A 19,961-nucleotide genomic window follows, 5' to 3' on the forward strand; every position below is an offset into this window, starting at 1 on the left:
GATATAGGTCTTTTTCCCCACTTATTCCATTTGTATATTTGCAAGTTTCATTATAGACCTCCAGTTAGCTTATGCATTTATTCCTGGAAGATTTTTAAACTGGAAGAAGTTCTTTATGACTCCATTTTCCACAACTATTACCATCAGCTGTCACCAATACTTTGGAGGTTTAGCAGAAGAGAAGCAGCAGACTCCATTACTCTTTCCAATTGCCATAAAGAATCTGCATCATAAAAATACCTACTGAATTACTGCCTTGGTCCTCTGAAAAAGGATACAGTAAAACAGGAATGTTACAGTTGGGCCTGGAAAAGGGGAATTCAAAAAATGAAAATCTGGGCTGGAGTAAAAGAAGAACAAACTTGGTAGCTTTTAAAATCATAACTTCATTGGCAGAATTTGTTCACTTTCCCAAGCTCAGGTATTTCTGTTTAACACCCATGTAATATGCATTAGGGTGTGGCATATCACAACTTCAGTGCATTTTAAAATAAGACCTATAATTTTTGTAGATTTCTTGGCTACAAATCTGGTTTAAACGATCTCAAAATAACACTAAGAGCATCTGTTTAGCTCAGCTGAAGTTTCAAGAACCAATACCAGCTGTTGGGGGAGGGATTTCACACGTGTTACTCAAATCCTAACCAAATTTTGTTTTTTTATTCCTTTAATGATGCCTCCAATACCAATAGAGTAAAACAAACGTTAGCGTAAAAAAGAAAAAAAAGAAGGAAGAGAAGAAAAAAGTAAAGAAAAAGAAAAAAAAAGACTACTCAAAGCTTTGATGCACGTGACTAAGACCAAAATGATCACCCTCTCCAATTCAATACAGTATTAGCATGAGGACAAAAGGCGTTTAAAAATCAATTTGGAGTTATTTCTAGTGGGGGTTGCCTGATCCCAGGAAGTTGAGGAATGAGAATATTCCCAACATTAAAAGGGCACTCAAGTATTTTTTCTCTTTTAAACAGCAATCTTATTTTCACACGGAATTCATTCAGTGGCATTGTTTTGGTTTTAGGTGTCTGTCTTGCCAGGCAGGGGCCATGCAAAAGGGCTACATCTATCTTGAAGTGTGCACAATGGCCTCTCTGCGGCTTGCTCTCTGTTATTGATCCTTACAGATGCTCCAAGGCCCTTCCCCCACCTTTCTCCAAATCCCAACCCCCCATTCTGAAAGATAGCTTAAGAAATAAGACTTCCTGCCTAGCGACTGGCAGGGCTGAAAGACCAGATTGTAAGACTCCACAGATCAGGCCTGCCACAGTGAAAGCTTGAATAGAGTTAACCCTCTGTGAACTAAAACAAAACATTTGTATGCCCAGCTGTGACAAAGGTTAATTTAAATGGACAAGGGCCCAATATCTAAAACCAGGCAACGCTTTTTTACAGTAGCATTTTCACTGATCTCTTTTGTAAGTAGTTCGATTTTGCTTTTTAAGCTTCCAAAGACCTCCTTCAGCTGGGATAATTCATTTTGCCTTATTAGAATTTTGTATGGATGATTCAGGTGAAATTTTAAAAATTCACTTCTTTGTATTATAAAAGTTCTCATTTTAGTACCGTAAGTTACTTTCTGCCATTGAACAGCTAAGGAAAATTGAAGTTTCAATATTTAATTAAGAACTAAGAGAGAACTTCCTGTTCAAACATTTTTTCTCTTTCAGAACTGGTGTAATACCATTGTAAAGCATTTATACTCCAATAAAGATGTTAAAAAAAAAACAACAAAAAAAACTGGTGGACTACATATCACTAACAGATTCAAACTAGTTGAAAAAAGTCCAAATCCTCCAGAGCTATCCCCTCCAAACTCATCTAACTATTGCTCTGGTATCTCTGCTTACCCCTAAACTATTCCAATGGATCCAGAGCAAATCTTAGTTCTTAAACTCCCTTCTGGAAAAGCTAGTATAAGCAGATTAGTTTAACAAAGAATTTCTGTGCCTATTGGGAGAAAGTTGTTCAAGATAAAAAAATACCAGGTTGTGCATGTAATTGATAATTTCTATAAACTTTGTAGTTTCCACCGATTTATAATAAAAACCAATGAGGTAATTCTGGCATACAAAGTGCTGGGGAAGAACATATAAGGGAGTATTACTATAAAGAAGAATGTTGCTGTGAGAGAGGGTCCCATTTCCCTAGCTTGCGCATCCTCAGAGTTAGAATTAAACTGCAAAGCTGCCTATGGCAGATGTTAGGCATGCTACAAGGGGCTGGGAAGCTTTCCTAAGAAAGCATTTCATAGATTAATGCCATTCCTAGAAATATACCAACTGCCTCAAAGAATCTGAAACTCTTCTGGCTATAACTGAGCAGTGCCTATGAGAAACCAAACTTTTGGCAAACTCTTAGACTCTATACTTTATAAACACAGCAAACAAATACAGCAAATCTTAAACACTAAGATTCATTTTGTAGCTGTTTCTTTAGCTGCCTATGTCTTTTGAGGTCCAAATAATAAAGTTGTGGGGCACTGGGGTTTCTCACACAAGAGCTTATTACAAGTATACAAATTCAACACTAACTACTTGCTATTAAATTAGAGAGAGAATATTTACCCATTTTAAAAACAATCCACTTAAAAAGAAATTAGCAATGGCTTAGTCTTATACCCAAAACCATAAAGTATCTAAGTTCCCCCAAAGGGAATGAGGATGCCTTATCAAAGGGCTCATGACCCCAATACTATCTATAATTAACAGTACTAAATAAGGCTTTGGCAGATGGTCAACTGGATTAGGGAATTTAAAATATAAACAAAATCTGTCAAGAAGTAAACAGAATAATTTTTTAAACTGTAAACTTTACCTAAGGACTGTGATGTAAAATGAAATTTAAGATTTTTTTATCAAGTCACTATAAAATTTCAATCCATTTTTTCTTTCCTTTTTTTCTGCTCATTCTCTTAAAAACATCAACCACAATAACCAATTTACTACAGTTCTCCCTTGCTTTTCTCTATTTCAAAACATTTATAGCTAGTTGCTATTTACATGAAAACTTGTTGGCTGAATTCCGCCAAGACACAAAAAAAGGATTGGACTGCCTCCCTCTTCCCTCAAGGCTACTATCTGCTCTAAACCTTCAAAGAAAATTTCTAAACCTTAGATTTGAGCCCAGACTGACACAGTCTGCTCCCTTACCTTCCCATGTCTCCATTTCATGCTTCTCGTAGTCTGCTGAGAAGTTCTATTGCAGCCATGAAGAAACAGAGATTACAAGACAAGTCCAGCTTGATGATCACCCTTCCGACACTTGGCCAATTTCTCTCTCTTAGCCTGTACTACAACAGTCATCCTCACAGGTCAGTTTACAAGCCAGTCATGTGATTAGAAAGTTCAGGCGCTAAGGTCACAACGTGTATGGAGTTCGTTTATTTCCAAAGGTTATCTAAGTGTAACTGATAGACTTATTTTCTTTAGTTAACAATACTGCCTACCATGACTCTCTGAAAACTGTTATGGGAACATTTAATAGGAAATACTCCTCCAGTCTTTTTTTAAAGCTGAGATCCTAAACTTAAAAGGCACCATTTTAGAAGAACTTGGTTTTCATTTAATTTAAAAGAGTTCTAGTATGTAGGATTTTTTTCTCTCCTTTCTTTCAAGAGCTATTTTATATTATATTCTTTTATAATCTGGATTAGAAAGTTTACAGTTAAAACCTTTGGCACAAGGAAAAGAAAAAACAAAGACTCCGTGTTATGCATGTGTTGGTGGGGTAGGAGTGGGATCCCCTGCTTTTTGTCATTATAATAAACAATGACAAGGCAAATTCTTCTGAGAAAATTAAAATGTGAAGCTGAGTTACTTGCAGTGTTCACTTTAACTCTGGCCCTTAATTTTCATGCTGTGGTTATACACACTAGTTTGAAATAATGTGGAGAAAGGGAACTAGGTCTGCAATATTCTTTTGGAAAGCAAAGGTTAGAATTTTCATCCCCCGCCCCCAGCCAAGAGCTTAAATCTTTAAAGTAAGCTTCTTGCTTCATTCCTTTAAAACTCCTAAGATCTTAAGCAATCATTATGCCATGCCTCCTTGATTTGTGAACCATACCAGTGCACGTCACCCTGGGTGTGTGAGTATGTTCAAACACCACCACAGAGCTGCAGAGGCTGGCAAATCTGAGCCATATGCTAATGACACATGATGTCAAACATTCAGCTCTCCATTCAGATATCAGAACACAATATCAGGGCAAGTTCCACTGAGAAGGTGGGATGATCCAAAGAGAGACCAACTGCCAGGGATAAGTGTTTTTTAACTGTGCAAAGTGTTTCATCCTATGAAATCTCCTTTAATCTCTAGGCTAGCCTTGGGAATAATTTAAAGGTCAGGCACATCTTACAGCAGTAGTCCATAAAAAAGGAGTGGGAGTGGAATCTGTCACTGGCAGCCATATAACTGAATGGCAAATATTGCTACCACTGTTACTAGAGGGCTTTCCCAACCAAAAGAGACAGCATTAAGGTCATCTTACAAAGTATGGCCTAAAGGGAAAGTGACCAATGATTTCCAGGAGGAGAAAAGGCTATAATTTGTCTGCCTAAAAATAAATTTTCTGCCACTGGCATCACACACCTCACTCCAACACAAACACATCAACAAGCGTTCCCATCCTATTCCCACCCAGACAAGAGATTAATAAAGTATAGTAAGCCTCTTTGCTTTACTGTACCAACCTTTGGAGGAAAATATAAAATGGGGAGCTATTGGTCAAGGTCCAAGTATCAAGACTGAGGCAGCACTCTTGATTTTAAAGGGTGGGTCTTAGTAATAATCCTTGATGTACCCATAAGCCTGAGAACAAATCTTCAACATAGTTTAAGACAGGTAAGTCTTTGTCTTTGGATATAGAGTCATATTTCTTCAGTATCCAAAGTCCCACAGTTTTTTGAGAGCCCTTTATAGGTTCTACTAGGAAGAAGGGGCAGAGCACATGAACATGCACCTCAGTGACCATGTGAATACAAAAGACAAACTCTAAATCTAAACAGGGCTCCCAATAAGATTGTTAAAAACAACCGCAGAGAAGAAAAATCATTTAAAAAAATTAAAAGGATTCATGGAATTTATGAGTGGGAAGGGGAGAAAAGAAGGTAAGAAAACAACATTTTCTACTTGCTAATACTAGTTTTGTAATGTAGAAAAAAGTAGATAAACAAACTTCTACATCCAACCAACACCTGTGACATTTGCATACTGAATATCTAATAGAATTCAAAAGTTGAGTCCAAATTATGAATGGCAGAACCTTAGTTAACCTTGCAAGAAACTGGTTCCACTTTCATTTTAAAGATGGGGAAACTGAGGCCCAAAGAAAGGAAAAAGCAAGAGTCATCAGACCAACTGAGAGAAGAAATCCAAATATCCTAGTCCCTCATCTCCTCCATTATGCCACATATCTTGGACAGGAAACAACAAAGCCTCTTTTAAGATATTACTATTCAACATCATTTCCATGTTTGTTTATTCAAATGGCAACTTTCAAAGAAGACTGCAGATTTTGAAGCTGAAGGGGGTAATCAAGATGTATTATGTTTAGTCCTTCAAAGTAAAACAAATGATAGTGATTCTAGTGGCTATACAATCACTGGAATCATTTCAGCCTTATTTGCCTTTAAGAAGTTTCAATGATAGTCTGATGCAAAGTGAAAGCCATGTGACCACTGATTGGAGGGGGACTAGTTAGAAAATCTATCCATTTCAGAAAAACAGAATTATGCGGAAAATATTTAAAATTCCTTTTTAACCTTGCAAACCACAAAACCCAAAAGCCCAAGGTCTCTTGTTCTCATCTGTCAGATCCTTGATGCATACATTCCTTATGGCAAGGACAGGAGTTTAATTCAACTAAACAGGAATAATGAAACACAGTCAAATGAAGTCCACATTACCTGGGACTAACAAGCAAAGCTCCTGAGTTCAGAAAAAGAACAGGAGCAACAAAGAACATACTTAGATATGATTTCCAGTTTTGCCATCTGTTTCTGGAGTTGGAAAGGGCAGTCCATAGTTCAGGAAAAAACAAACAAAAAATAACTCAGAGCTACAAACCAAAAATATTTTAGAAACTAGGGTTTTTCATCCAATTCTACAAACATTCACTGAGTGTCTCCTATGAGCTAGGCACTATGCTGACTGAAGTGACAGAAATGAATATTATGTGATCCTCACCTTAGAGGTGCTCACCATCTGCTGACCTCTCTCCAGCCTCATTTCCCCCCACTCCACATTAACCCACTTGTACTGCAAACAACTAAACAGATAAATGACAACATGATGTTATGAGTTAAGGAAACAGATGAAGGAAAATTCATTAGATTGGAATGGCATGCCACAGAAAGGGAGCTGAACCTTGGTGTTCAACATGTAAACAGGTAGGAAAGGTATTTCAGGACGTGAAGGAATAAGGATCACAAAAGACTATTTTAATGCCTATGATATAAAGTCAGGAATTAAACCTGTATGCAGAAGAGTAACATGATTGGCAATGGAAAAAAAGACTCCAGGGTGTGATTTAAGAATACCCTTATAGGGACTTCCCTGGTGGTCCAGTGGTAAAGAATCTACCTTACAACACAGGAGACGCTGGTTTGATCAGGGAACTAAGATCCCACATGCCGCAGGGCAACTAAGCCCACACGCCACAACTACTGAGCTCGCGCGCCTCAACTAGAGAGCCCATGTGCAGCCAACTACAGAGCCCAAGCACTCTGGACCCCGCGCGCCACAACTACAGAGCCCATACGCCCTGCAGCCTGCATGCCACAACTAGAGAGAAGCCCGCGTGCTGCAACGAAGAGCTCGTGCACCTCAATTAAGACCCGACGCAGCCAAAAATAAATAATAAATAAATTAAAAAAAAATAGAACAGCCTTACATATAACAAGCAGATGCAAAATATGTACCTTGCTTGGACTGTGATTTGAACAAATCAACTGTAAAAAGACATTTTTGAGACAATCAAGTAAATTTAAATATGAGTAGGGTATTTAAGACCTGGAAAGAGTGAACCCTCCTTTAAAACATCTCCATAATTCTCCAGTCAAGATCTTGTACGTGGATTTTTAAAGTATCAGATTATAGTATGAATAAATCAGCCCCTTTTGAATGAAGAGAAAAAGAAAAGAAACAGACATACAATGTATAAATATAAACACAGCCAACTGTTCTGTCTCCTGAGAAGTCTGAACGAGTTGGGACTTATTCATCCCATATGGTACCCTTACCTGTCTATCTTCTTCACAATTAAGTCCAGAGATGAATGAAAATAAAATATTGCAGCTCTGAATATATCAACAGCTCCAAGTGCTGTTAAGCAACATGTGCAAATGAAGTAAAAAAGATCACCGCAGTAAAAAGGAAGACTTGGGGGCAGGGCAAATGGACAGAGAGCCTTCCTCCTTTGGTGCCCCTAAAAAGGAAAACCACTTGAAACTCAGTAGTTTCTGGATGGACTCTGGCCTAGGCCCTGACTTCTCACTGTTGTTTCATTTGTCTACCCATCTATTTGCCTGACTGAGAGGGAAAAAAAAGATGACACAGGAAGAGGTTTCTGCCTACAAGTAACTCACTGCTGTATAACTGAGGACTCTGGACAAAGGTGTACAAGATAAAAACTCCCAATAACTGTGGCATGATCTGTGTCTAGTCAATGGCTCTTAGGCACCTATAGTATAAAGGTCCACAATCCCAATCCCCTTTACAATCCAGCCCCCGCTGATCTCTCCAGCTTCATTTATCACTATTCCCTATAAATACCCATCACTCCTGCCATACTGACTGCAAATATGCTAAGCTATAACATCTACCTGGAATAACTCTTCCCACTACTTCCTTATAGCTTCCACTAGCACCTACTCATCTTTCTGGACTCAATTTAAATATCACCTCCACTGTGAGGTATTCTAAGACTCCATCCTCCCAGGCATCAAATCAGACAGAGTCAAACCACACCCTTCTTCCATGCTGCCTGGATCCCTAAAATACATCATGATAACACAAGCCACCTACTGTTTTTATTTTACAGTTCTGCCTTCCTTATTAGTCTGAATATAACCCCAAAGAGTCAAGCTTTGGTAATTTCAGAGCACAGCCTTGGGTTTAGCATATATCACACAGCAGGCATTCATAATATGCTAAAGCAATTAGAAGGCTTTTGGTATATGTGTTGTGTAGGTGAGTGGGTGGTATGCATTTTTTTTTAATTAAACTTAATGGTGGGACTTCCCTGGTGACACAGTGGTTAAGAATCCGCCTGCCAATGCAGGCGACAATGGTTTGAGCCCTGGTCCAGGAAGATCCCACATGCTGCAGAGCAATTAAGCCGGTGCGCTACAACTGCACTCTAGAGCCTGTGAGCCACAACTACTGAGCCCATGTGCCACAACTACTGAAGCCCCGCGCCTGGAGCCAGTTCTCCGCAACAGAGAAGCCACCGCAATGAAAAGCCCACGCACCGCAACAAAGAGTAGCCCCCGCTCGCTGCAACTAGAGAAAGCCTGTGCGCAGCAATGAAGACCCAATGCAGCCCAAAATAAATAAATAAATAAATATATTAAAAAAATAATAAAAATAAATAATAAACTTAATGGTGCATTCATAGTCTACTTTCATTTTCACATTTTCTAACTCTTCCATCTTACTTCAGAGGAGGTTTTTTTTTTCCCCTAGACAAACTCCATTTCAGAGTCACTATGTGTCAGGCCCTTTGTTATATATATATATATATTTTTTTTCTCATTTGTAAACCTACCTGACACTGAATCTTCCAATAATGAAGACCCAGCACTGGTAATAAAAGATTTCTGACCAATATGTCCTATTTACTGAGTTCCTGTATTAGTATGGAATCATACATTGCTGATGATCTTCTGATTAACATATATAATATATACATATATCTGCCACTAGACTCCAAGTTATATGAAGGCAGGGACTGTGCCCCCTATTCCTGTTCACCATTGTATCCCCAGTACCTGACACAAAGCATGTGCTAAATGAATATTTGTTGACTAGAGGAAGAAAGGAAAGGAGTTGCTTCAGAGAGCAGGATCATGGGGGAGGGAAAGAAAATCCTTTAGGAATACAAATACTCACAAAAAGATTGCCTTAAGCCATTCCTGCAAAGCCAAAACCAGTTCACCCAGCCTCAATTCCAACTACAGTAAATCCTACCCATACACAGAGCTCTCCTCTAACTGAGGGACTGGGTGTAATAAATCGGAAAACCAACAGGACCGGTTGTAAACCGGCCTAGTGGCAAACCTACCTACAACCAATTTTGTCCTTCCTACTCTACTAGAGATTGAACCTCTCTGAAGATAAGCACAAAGAAAAGAGAAAGCAATAGCGGCTTAATAATCTTACTTTGGGGTACAGCCTGGCTTCAGCTGGCAAAGGGACTGATTTTTATCAAACAAGATATAACATACATAATCATATGACTGAACTACACATAGCAACTGAGCCCTATCCTAGGTCCTGGAGTCATGGATTGCTCCCCTGAGCTTCACATCTTGATATCCAACTGCCTCCTGGGCATCTCCACAAAGATGCATCTATCATAAGCACCTCAGACATGTCCAGACATGTTCACGCTTTAAAACCTGCTCCTCTTTCTCAGCTGTTTCAGTGAGCAGCCTCAACCACCCAAGCCAAAAACCTGGGACTCTCCTTAACTCCTTTCTCCCCTTTAACCCACCTAAATTCAAAACCTATCATCATTCCTATCTTTCCTATCTCCTCAAAAGCTGCTGAATCAGCCACTCTCTAACCATAGATGAGACAATTAGAATATCCTTTTAAAAAATAATTACAATTTACTGAAACACAAATGTTTAAATCCATGAGTTAATAATGACTCTAAAAAATCTGTCACCATTGAAGGATGCTAGGGAACTAACACAGCATATTGGAAATTATTAAATACTAAAAAGGGAAAGAATCAAGTATTTACCCTGCCTTTTCTAAATGAAATACAGAACAGGGTAATCAACAGCAGTGGAAAATTTTCTCTTTATAGAAACATTCCAGCCAATGAGTGAACAAGAAATACTGGAATTAGAATGTTACTATAATGGCTCCTAGATACTGATCATCAACAGCTACTAACATAACAAAAAGAGAAAACAAGATGGTATATATATTTTCTGATGGAAGAATTCAACATCCCCATGAAGAATTCTTGCCCAGAAAGTTGAATCTGAAGGTGATCATGCCTCCAGATCCAACTACTAAAATTAAAGAGCTACAGAGTTCAGAAAAACACATTCATCTACATTAGAAGGATGTAATCGGCAAAATCTGGGCTGTGGTAAATTCAACAGGACAAATCACCCAATCTCTTAAATGAGAGGGAAAAAGAGATGGAGGAGAAATCTATAGATTAAAAAAAAAAAAATCTTCTAGAGATACATACTGGAATATTTATGGATGAAATGATACCTGAGATTTGCTTCAAATAACATGGGGGGGTGGGGGAGGTAAAGATATGGGTGGGATAGGATTAGCCACTGGATGATGATTATTGTTGAGGCTGTGTACGTGGGTTCATTGTACCACTTTACGTATTTCTATGTATGCATAAAATCTAATAATATAAAGCAAAACAAACAGATCTTCCTGAATCCATACATTTATTTTCATCTCCACTATCCTATTCTTGGCCACCATTATCTCTCATCTGGCTTATTTCAAGAGCCTCCTTATAGGTCTCTCTTGTTAGCTCCTATTTTTTTCCACCTTTCTACCTTCCCCCCTCCCAAATCCATTCTCCATCCTGGCTGCTTTCTAAAACTCAAATAAAACCACATACTCCCATTTAAAATTTGTCAGTTCTTTCAGAATAAAGCACCCTCCCCAAGCTTACAAGAGCCTTCCTGATCAAGCCTCTTGTCAACCTCTCCATTTTCCCTTCTCATATTCCCAGTGCTGTCAACAAACCGTGCTATTTACAGTTTCCCAAATGTGCCTTTGCATGTACTGTTCCTTCTGCCTGGCTAGTTTCCATGAATTATTTAATTCTCAGCTAACTCAGACATTATATCTTCCAAGAAATCTCCAATTCTTACCTGCCCTAAGGGTTCCAATCCTATGAATTTCTACAGTTCCATCCCGTTGGATGCCTGCCTGCCCATGGGTCCCCAAGAATAGGGACGTGATGTGATTCATCTTTGTATTCCTGGCACCTACCACAAAACCTAGCACAAAATGGGTACAGTAGTCCCTAGGTATCGACAGGGGATTGGTTCCAGGACCTCCATGGATACCAAAATCCACAGATGCTCAAGTCCCTCACATAAAATGGCACAGTATTTGCATATAACATATGCACATCCTCTTGTATACTTCAAATCATCTCTAGATTACTTATAATACAAAATACAATGTAAGTGCTATGTAAATAGTTCCTGGTATGCAGCAAATTCAAGTTTTGTTTTTTGGAACTTTCTGGAATTTTAAAATTTTTTTAATATTTTTGGATCCATGATTGGTTGAATCCACAGATGTCGAATCTGCAAATATAGAGGGCCCACTGTACTTGATTCATGTTTGATGAATCCATAATTCTAAAGAAACAGCTAACTAAAATAAGAGGCAGCCTGAAATTAGATGGTTTTACAGGTATATACTTGTCTCTAAACTCATCAAGTTTTATACATTAAATAGGTACAGTTTTTTTGTATGTCAATCATATCTCAATAAAGTGATTTTTTAAAAAGACCATTCTCCCTTCTTTAGTCCAGAATTAGAGACAAAGAATTAAGCATTCTGAGCAGTTCAACACTGAGCAATTCCTGTTCTATGCCAAGCTAGAGGTGACTGCATTGAGACAAATGAGTGAAGATTCTGTCCTTGAGGAACTCAAGCCAGTGGGAAAGAATGATATATATGTCTTAGAAGGGGGGCAAAATATAAGGTGTGCTCAGAAGAGATGTGTTTGTTTTAGCTGGGGTGGAAGCAGCTTATCACTGTGTTCTTGGTGCTTAGTATATATTTGATTATTTGATGAACTGAACTGAAAGTCTGGAAGGGCTTCCTGGAGAGAGTGATAGCTGAGTTGCGCAGCAGTACTGTTCAGCTAATCACAGAGACTTTTGCTTTTTGGTAAGATTTCCAAATAAAGCTAAACAAGGAATTAAAACCAGATGTCAGGTAAAAAAGGAAGAATTTCCATTTGGTGAACTGAATCACTTCTTTCTCCTGCCCCCCTCTCAGAGTCCATTCAGATTCCAAGGAGTCAACCTTCATTTGGAGCAAAAGTAGTGAATTATGCAGAGCCTCCATTGACCTCACCCTGGACTCAGCTGTATGAGGACAAACCAGTACAGAAATCAGAGAAAGAACCACTCCTAAGCCTGAAGAGACACCAAAGACTTCCAAGAAATGCTTTCCTGGGATTTGCCAAGCATCTTCTCTTGGTAATGCTGCTTGGACCAAAACACTAGCATCTCTGCAGGACTTAAATGGCACTCCAGCCAAAGGGAATAGTATCAGGGCTGTGGGTAGAGGCAGTCATATATGAACACCATGCACTAGTAAACTCCTCTCTTCTGAGTTACCTTAACTGGGTTAGCAGATGGATCAGTTTCAAATTTCACATCAATGTAAGAATTTACGGGGCTTCCCTGGTGGCGCAGTGGTTGAGAGTCCGCCTGCCGATGCAGGGGACGCGGGTTCGTGCCCCGGTGCGGGAAGATCCCACATGCCGCGGAGCGGCTGGGCCCATGAGCCATGGCTGCTGAGCCTGCGCGTCTGGAGCCTGTGCTCCGCAACGGGAGAGGCCACAACAGTGAGAGGCCCGCATACCGCAAAAAAAAAAAAAAAAAAAAAAAAAAAGAATTTGCCTGCCAAGAAATCATATCCTTAGAAATTACCCAATTCCAATGATAACTCTTGTCCTATAGAGAAAGAGAGCTCCTCCATGTATCCTATCAGCGTTAATGCAAAGAAGTAGTTTAGGTGATTTTTTTTTTTTAGCATCTTCCATCACACACTCATTATATAAGTTGGTACAACATTTTGAGAGATCACTTTCGGCATTATGTATCAAAACCAAGCCTATCCTTTAAAATGCACATATCATTTTTTAACCTAGTAATTCCACTTCTAGAAAAGTATCCTACAGATATACTTGTGCAGGAATGAGAAAGTATTCACTGTAGTACTGTATATAATAGCTAAATAAATAACAAAACAAATTTTGCAATCTAATAAAGCTATAAGATATACGTAACTATTATAAAAATGAGGTAGATCTTTTATGTATTGGCATGTAAAGAAGTCCATAACATGCTGTGAATGAAAAGAGATTGGTTTGATCCCTTTTATGAAAACTTAAGTACATTTAAAAGTACATAAAAGTTGCAAATGGATCTTGCCTCTGGCCAAGATGGAGTAATGGCAACCAGATTTGGCCTCCTGACTAGAGAAGACTGGAACTGGACAAAGTATATAAAATAATGATTTTCATGTATTGATTTTAGGCAGCAAAGGACAGTGATTCCTGGAAACAAGGAAAGCCCTATGAATATCCCACCTAACTGCCCAGAGAGTTTCCAGGAGGGAGCACAGGGAGAGCTCAGGTAGAGCCGAACAAGTCTTCTCGAGCTGAGGATTTGGGGTTGGGAGTCCAGGAGGCTAGCGTGGCTGGAATTAACAGGGCAGAGGGCTGGAAAAGAGAGCGCCAGATGGAGAGAGCATGACTGAGATGTGCAAAGGGTTCTCCTGAGTCTTCAGCTGAGGATGGATGACTGTACACGTATGAGGAAACTACCCAAGGCTAGGGAAAGAACCACCCAAAAGGAATAGGGGAAATTATTTTCAGGGCTCACAAGAGCCAGGAATAGCTCTTGTTCTCACCAGCCAGAGTGAAAAATGTTCAAGATTAGAGAACATATTTCCTGAAATCCTGATTAGTATTCATATATCCCTGACAACTGGCCTTCAGGTATTCCCCTAAAAGCACTGATAGTTTTCTCAAGTTACCTATTGCCGTATTCAATTCATACAGGATAGAATCTAAGACAGGTTGTGATGGTTGGTTTGTGGGATGAGATATGGATTATAAAGTCAAGAGGAGCCAGGGCTTACCTGGTGGCGCAGTGGTTAAGAATCTGCCTGCCAATGCAGGGGACACGGGTTCAAGCTCTGGTCCGGGAAGATACCACGTGCCACAGAGCAACTAAGCCCATGAGCCACAACTACTGAGCCTGTGCTCTAGAGCCCACAAGCCACAAATACTGAGCCCGTGTGCCACAACTATTGAAGCCCACATGCCTAGAGCCCATGCTCCACAACAAGAGAAGCCACCACCATGAGAAGCCCGCGCACCGCAAGGAAGAGTAGCCCCTGCAAGCCACAACTAGAGAAAGCCCGCGCACAGCAACGAAGACCCAATGCAGCCAAAAATGAATTAATTAATTTAAAAAAAAAAAAAAAAAAAGAGGAGCCAAAGAGATAAATCCAACAGCTGGAGAGAGCAGATCCTAAAACTTTGCCTCAGGCTCATCTTGACTTGGACAAAATCCACCACTATAAGCAGAATTCCCCTTTGCAAATTAGCACAAAAATGACTGTAAAGATAACAATATCATAATCCCTCTTAAATGAACTGGTCACCACAATGAAATTCTCCTTTTCTTCTTGGATATTTTTCAAGCCTCTACAACTCTGCCCAAAGCCAACCTTCCCATTCACCATGTCTTCTTTGCAAGAGACACCCAAATGCATTAAAGCAATCCTTTTGAGCGTATTCCTGGAAAACAACTCTGTACAATCTTACTTGACCTTTTGGTACTAATGAAATAATTATTAATTTGAAGTCTGATATTGCCCTTTTAATGGTGTTTTCTCAGTCTTGGTGAAGTTCACCTTTCACACAAATAAGATACGTGAATTCCATTGAACATCTCTGTTCAGATCAAGTTATTACAAAGTTGGGAAACTTAGATCCTTTATCATATAACATTGAGAATTCTCAGATAAATGCAGTGTAAAATGAATTTGATAACTTTCCAGGCTAAGACACTGCAGTGCCATTATTTTAATGACCTACTAAAACGAGAAATTAAACAAAAGGAAAATGGGTAGGGTACTTTTTACAGTAAGTACTTCACTATAAGAGTCACAGTGGTATGAAAATCAACACTCAGGGACTTCCCTGGCGGTCCAGTGGTTAAGACTTCGCCTTCCAATGCAGGGGGTACAGGTTTGATCCTTGATCAGGGAGTTAAGATCCCACATGCCTCCCAGCCAAAAATTCAAAACAAAAAACAGAAGCAATATTGTAACAAATCAATAAAGACCTTTAAAAAAATGGCCCACATCAAAATAAAAAATCTTAAAAAAAAATAAAGAAAGAAAATCAACACTCAGCAAAAGGAAAATGCATGATAGACCTCAGAGAAGCAGTTGGTGACAGGCATATAGTTGGGGTTCTGGAATGGGAGCCAGGTACAGAACTGGAGGTGAAATCCTGGTCTATTAAAGACTCACCCAGCTCCTTTAAAATTCTAAATGTATATATGGAGAATTCTACAAAGGCCTGACACTGGAAACTGTAAAAGGTTATCAGGCAAGCAGCAACACAATATTTATTCCAACTTCATGAAAGCACTATTTCATTAACTTCTAGTTATCCCAACCTTCCAACTCTCTCTGTCCTCCCACAAAGCACCTAAGAAACATTTGTGAGGCATATTGTTTTTGTTTATTTCAGGAGGATGCAAAAGTTTGCACGCAGATGCTGAGCCACAAATCTTTTTTAAAGAGATGAACAACAGAAGAATGATTATACGTTAACAGTCAGATGTTCTTGGAATTCGGATAACTAAAAAGAGCCGTAGCTAGAATAATTAGAGCCAGAAAAATCTCCATCACTTATTACTTATATAATCTTTATTTCTTCACCCATAAAATGGGGATAATTATACCTGTCCTAACTGAAAAGTGTCCTAACTGAAAAGTGTTCTGAGGAACCAATTAGAACGTGTGTGGAAACATTTTATAAACAGAAGTGTCAAACAGTTATTATTTTTAGTAAAAATAACATGTACTTAAAAAAAATAGTTAAGAAAAGGACAAATATAATTGGAACAGAAGGGAGAAGAGAACAGCACCCTGGTCCCAAGTCTATAATCCCAAAGTAATCATTACCAAAAGGGCATATTGATTTCGTTTTTATTATCTTTCTGAATTAAAAATTCATTATTTTTCCTTTGGCAGTAAAATGTGTTGACAGCTCATGAAACAGGAATTTCATGAGCTATAAAAGAACTAATCACATATACAAAAAATGAACTGGAAAATCATTAGAATAAAAAATGAGAATAATGTATTTCTTTACTATTGCGGGGAGGGAAAGTCTACATAACATAAAACCCAGACATCATTAAGGAAAAGACGATTGTATTTGCGTTTACATAAATGTCTAACTTCTGAAAGGCAAAGACACCCAAACATACACACACACACACACACACACACACACACACACACACACACACACACAGTATTTATAAACATGAAGAAATCCGACAAATAAGGATTAAGTACTATTTCTTATCCATCAAATTGGCAAAAAATTTAAAATGCTGAGAATATTTCAGTGCTGGAAAAGGCTTGAGAAAATGAGTATGCTTATACAATGTTGATAGTTGATACACAGCTTAAATACAGCTTATAGTATCTATTAACATTTAAACTGTGCACACTTTTTGACCCAAAGATCCCTCTTTTACTCCTCTATCTTACGGAAATACTTATGGTTTACAAAGATATACATATAAGGATGATCACTGGAATATGCTACAATTTTTAAAAGCTGGAAGAAACTCAAATATTCATCAATATAGGAAAAGCCAAGAAATGGGGAAATGATTAAGGAGATAAGAAACCAGACTTTTTAGACCTTACTCGGTCATTTTGCAAGACTCATTCTGGATTTTAGTCAGGCTGTCATTAGTGGGCTACTCCCCCTGTGCTAAACCCACAGCCAAAAATCAAGTGGTTGATCAAAACCTGCTCAACCAGACAGCTGCTTCCAGAGCCCAGGGGCCGTAGGCTCTAGTCCAGGCTTAGACTGAGAAAGGATAATAAACAATCTATCCTATCACATCAGGAATGATGTCTTCCTCAGAGTGGAGCAAAGGGCCTGACAGGGATTTTTTGAGAAACAGGGCTGATCCTGAACTTGCACGACCCTGAGAGTGAATGTTGTCTTAAATTTTGTACTATAGGTATCTCATTTGCCTCATTCTAGTCCTGCTGTTGAAAACTGAGCAATTTACTTGTTAAATGAAAAGGATCAAGATATATGAGTCAATACATTTTATTCTCATCCAAATGTTATGTAATGAGGTGCTCAGTTTTAGAAAACAGAAGTTGTGGTTTGTCAAAAGGCTCCTTTCCCTCCTTATGGTTCTTTACAAAAGGAAAATCTCAGAAACATCATAACCTGTAGGTTGTCACCATCCTACTGGGCATCATTTGAGGTAGAGACCTATACCAAGGAGGCAAGTCAGTCTCTCATCAAATCATACAAAGTAATGTCTACACTCTATGTGGCCTCCTATATTATAAAAGAGACTACAGGTGAAAAGCCTGCCTAGGAAGTTCCTGTCACAACTGGGGTACCTGTTTTAGTCAGTTGCTACCTAAGGCACCACTTTATTGTCCTAGGAAATCAGGTCTGAGGGAGGACCACGCATCATAGAAATGTTTGTAGCAGGCCACTCAAATGTCAAGTATTTGTTTCAGGAGAAAATACAGATATACAGCAATACTAAAGAAACATTGGGCATACTGTTTTACTAACAGTATTAATGAAATATCAAAGGAGATCATCCTAGATTTGACAACTAGTCTTGAGGATTCCAAATTAGCCATTATCCTACATAAGAAATATAATATTTCCCATGGCTGCAATTGCTATATTCTGCTTGCTTTTTTTGTTTTGTGACAAATATTTTCATTCTTCTATGTTGTCTTTACACAGCCAATTTTAGCTCCTGTAAGTACAATCCCGAGTGCTGGACACCTAGGTTTTATTCTTTTGCCACAATAGATATTACAATGAAAGTCTCTGTACTATTCTAGTGATTGATGAATTATTCTCACAGCAGAAAGTCTTAGGACCGTTTCATGAAACTGGAGACTAGAGAGCTTCACGACTCCGGCTCTATATAGCCTTGTCAGTTCCTCTAGTGATCAGATCCATCTAAACTGCTGTGGGTATCCTACAGTCCACCAGCAGAGGGCAGCATCCCCCAGACTAACAGGGCCTAGGGATGAAGACACCAGGCATGGAGAGTGGAGAGGAAAGGGATAGTCAGAAGACAAAGGCAAAATCTACAGGAAAATTCTAACCAGGGTTCCCAATATCTGAGAGATGTGGTAAGCTCTGGCTCCTGCAAGACAACTGGGGATCATCCACAACTAGCAACATCCAACACTCTTGTGTCCTTGATTCCTTTACTGGAACCAGGATGGAAAAGCTACCTCCCCCTAAACAGGTATATACAGCGCTATATACTGGCCACAGAGACCATGCCAACTTGGATTCTGCCAGCAACAGAAATGACTAGAGCCTTACCTCTGGAGAGACTACAAAAGGATAGCATTAGGCTGTTGGCCTCACTCTGGCAGTTTCCATTGAAGGAAAGAATGGAAATGGTAAGCACACGTATCTATCCCAGATGTCCAAGTTCTCATCTCCCTTTTTCTTGGCTTCACTTTGAAGTGAGTTGGGGGTAAAGACGCAGACCTACTAGAGGATAGACTTGAGGACACGGGGAGGGGGAAAGGTAAGCTGGGACAAAGTGAGAGAGTGACATGGACGTATATACACTACCAAATGTAAAACCGATAGCTAGTGGGAAGCAGCCTATGCACACAGGGAGATCAGCTCGGTGCTTTGTGACCACCTAGAGGGGTGGGATAGGGAGGGTGGGAGGGAGGGAGATGCAAGAGGGAAGAGATGGGGACATATGTATATGTATAGCTGATTCACTTTGTTATAAAGCAGAAACTAACACACCATTGTAAAGTAATTATACTCCAATAAAGATGTTAAAAAAAATAAAGTGAGTTGGGGGGCAAGACAAGGATAGTGTAGGCAGCAATGAGGTGAAAGGTAACCAGCAGGCCAGAGCAGTTAGGGAACAGGCCTAAGAAAATGGAAATGGCTGTGGCTGAAATGTCTTAGTGTTCATTTTAAATCATCAACCAAGTAAGTCAACCTAAATTAATCTGAATTACAGTTTGGGCTACTCCAATACTGCAGCTCTTGAGAGCCTAGATAATGCCAAATCCTTACCTATCAAAAGGCTGGAAACTACTTAAATTTACTAGCTATTCACCACTGCCCTTCACTGATATGTTAACTTCTCTCTAGAATGTTTATATGATTGATAACATATAACCACATTACAGAGATAATAATGCAACATTGATGAGGCTGGAAAAACAGGCTCTCATATGCTGATTACAAGGGTGAGGGAATTGGAGGGGGTTATTTACCACCTTCTATGGGGGGTGTGGTATTTAACAGCACCAAAATTTCCACTTTCACTTGGAAATTTCACTTCTAGGACTTAAGGCCAAAAAAGTAACACAAGTAAGCAAAGTATTATACAAAGATATTTGCTGCAGCCCTATTCATAATAGAGAAGGAAAAAAAACAGCAACCAAATGTCTACTAATAGAAGACGAATTAAACAAATTCTGGCGCTTCCCTGGTGGCGCAGTGGATAAGACTCTGCACTCCCAATGAAGGGGGCCCAGATTTGATCCCTGGTCAGGGAACTAGATCCCACGTGCATGCTGCAACTAAGAGTTCACATGCCACAACTAAGGAGGCCACATGCCACAACTAAGGAGCTGGTGAGCCACAACTAAGGTGCCTGCCCGTGCAACTAAGACCTGGTAGAACCTAAATAAATAAATAAATA

At 39.2% G+C, this 19,961-nt stretch overlaps 1 protein-coding gene across 3 annotated transcripts in view; it reads right to left on the reverse strand.

Annotated features, from left to right (window-relative positions):
- The window catches only part of NR6A1 (nuclear receptor subfamily 6 group A member 1), a 206,960-nt gene that overhangs the window by 64,714 nt on the left and 122,285 nt on the right, over positions 1-19,961 (reverse strand). Inside the window, exon 1 of one of the 3 annotated variants that reach the window (XM_019949235.3) lies at positions 3,150-3,260. The exons of the other annotated variants lie outside the window; for them this stretch is intronic. Within the exon in view, the coding sequence (XP_019804794.1) occupies positions 3,150-3,165 (16 nt within the window). The 5' untranslated portion in view covers positions 3,166-3,260. Of the gene's footprint in view, positions 1-3,149; positions 3,261-19,961 lie in introns of those variants that run through there. 3 annotated transcript variants of the gene reach the window in all.

Source organism: Tursiops truncatus, chromosome 6 (genome assembly GCF_011762595.2).
Source record: "Tursiops truncatus isolate mTurTru1 chromosome 6, mTurTru1.mat.Y, whole genome shotgun sequence".
Lineage (NCBI taxonomy): Eukaryota > Metazoa > Chordata > Mammalia > Artiodactyla > Delphinidae > Tursiops > Tursiops truncatus.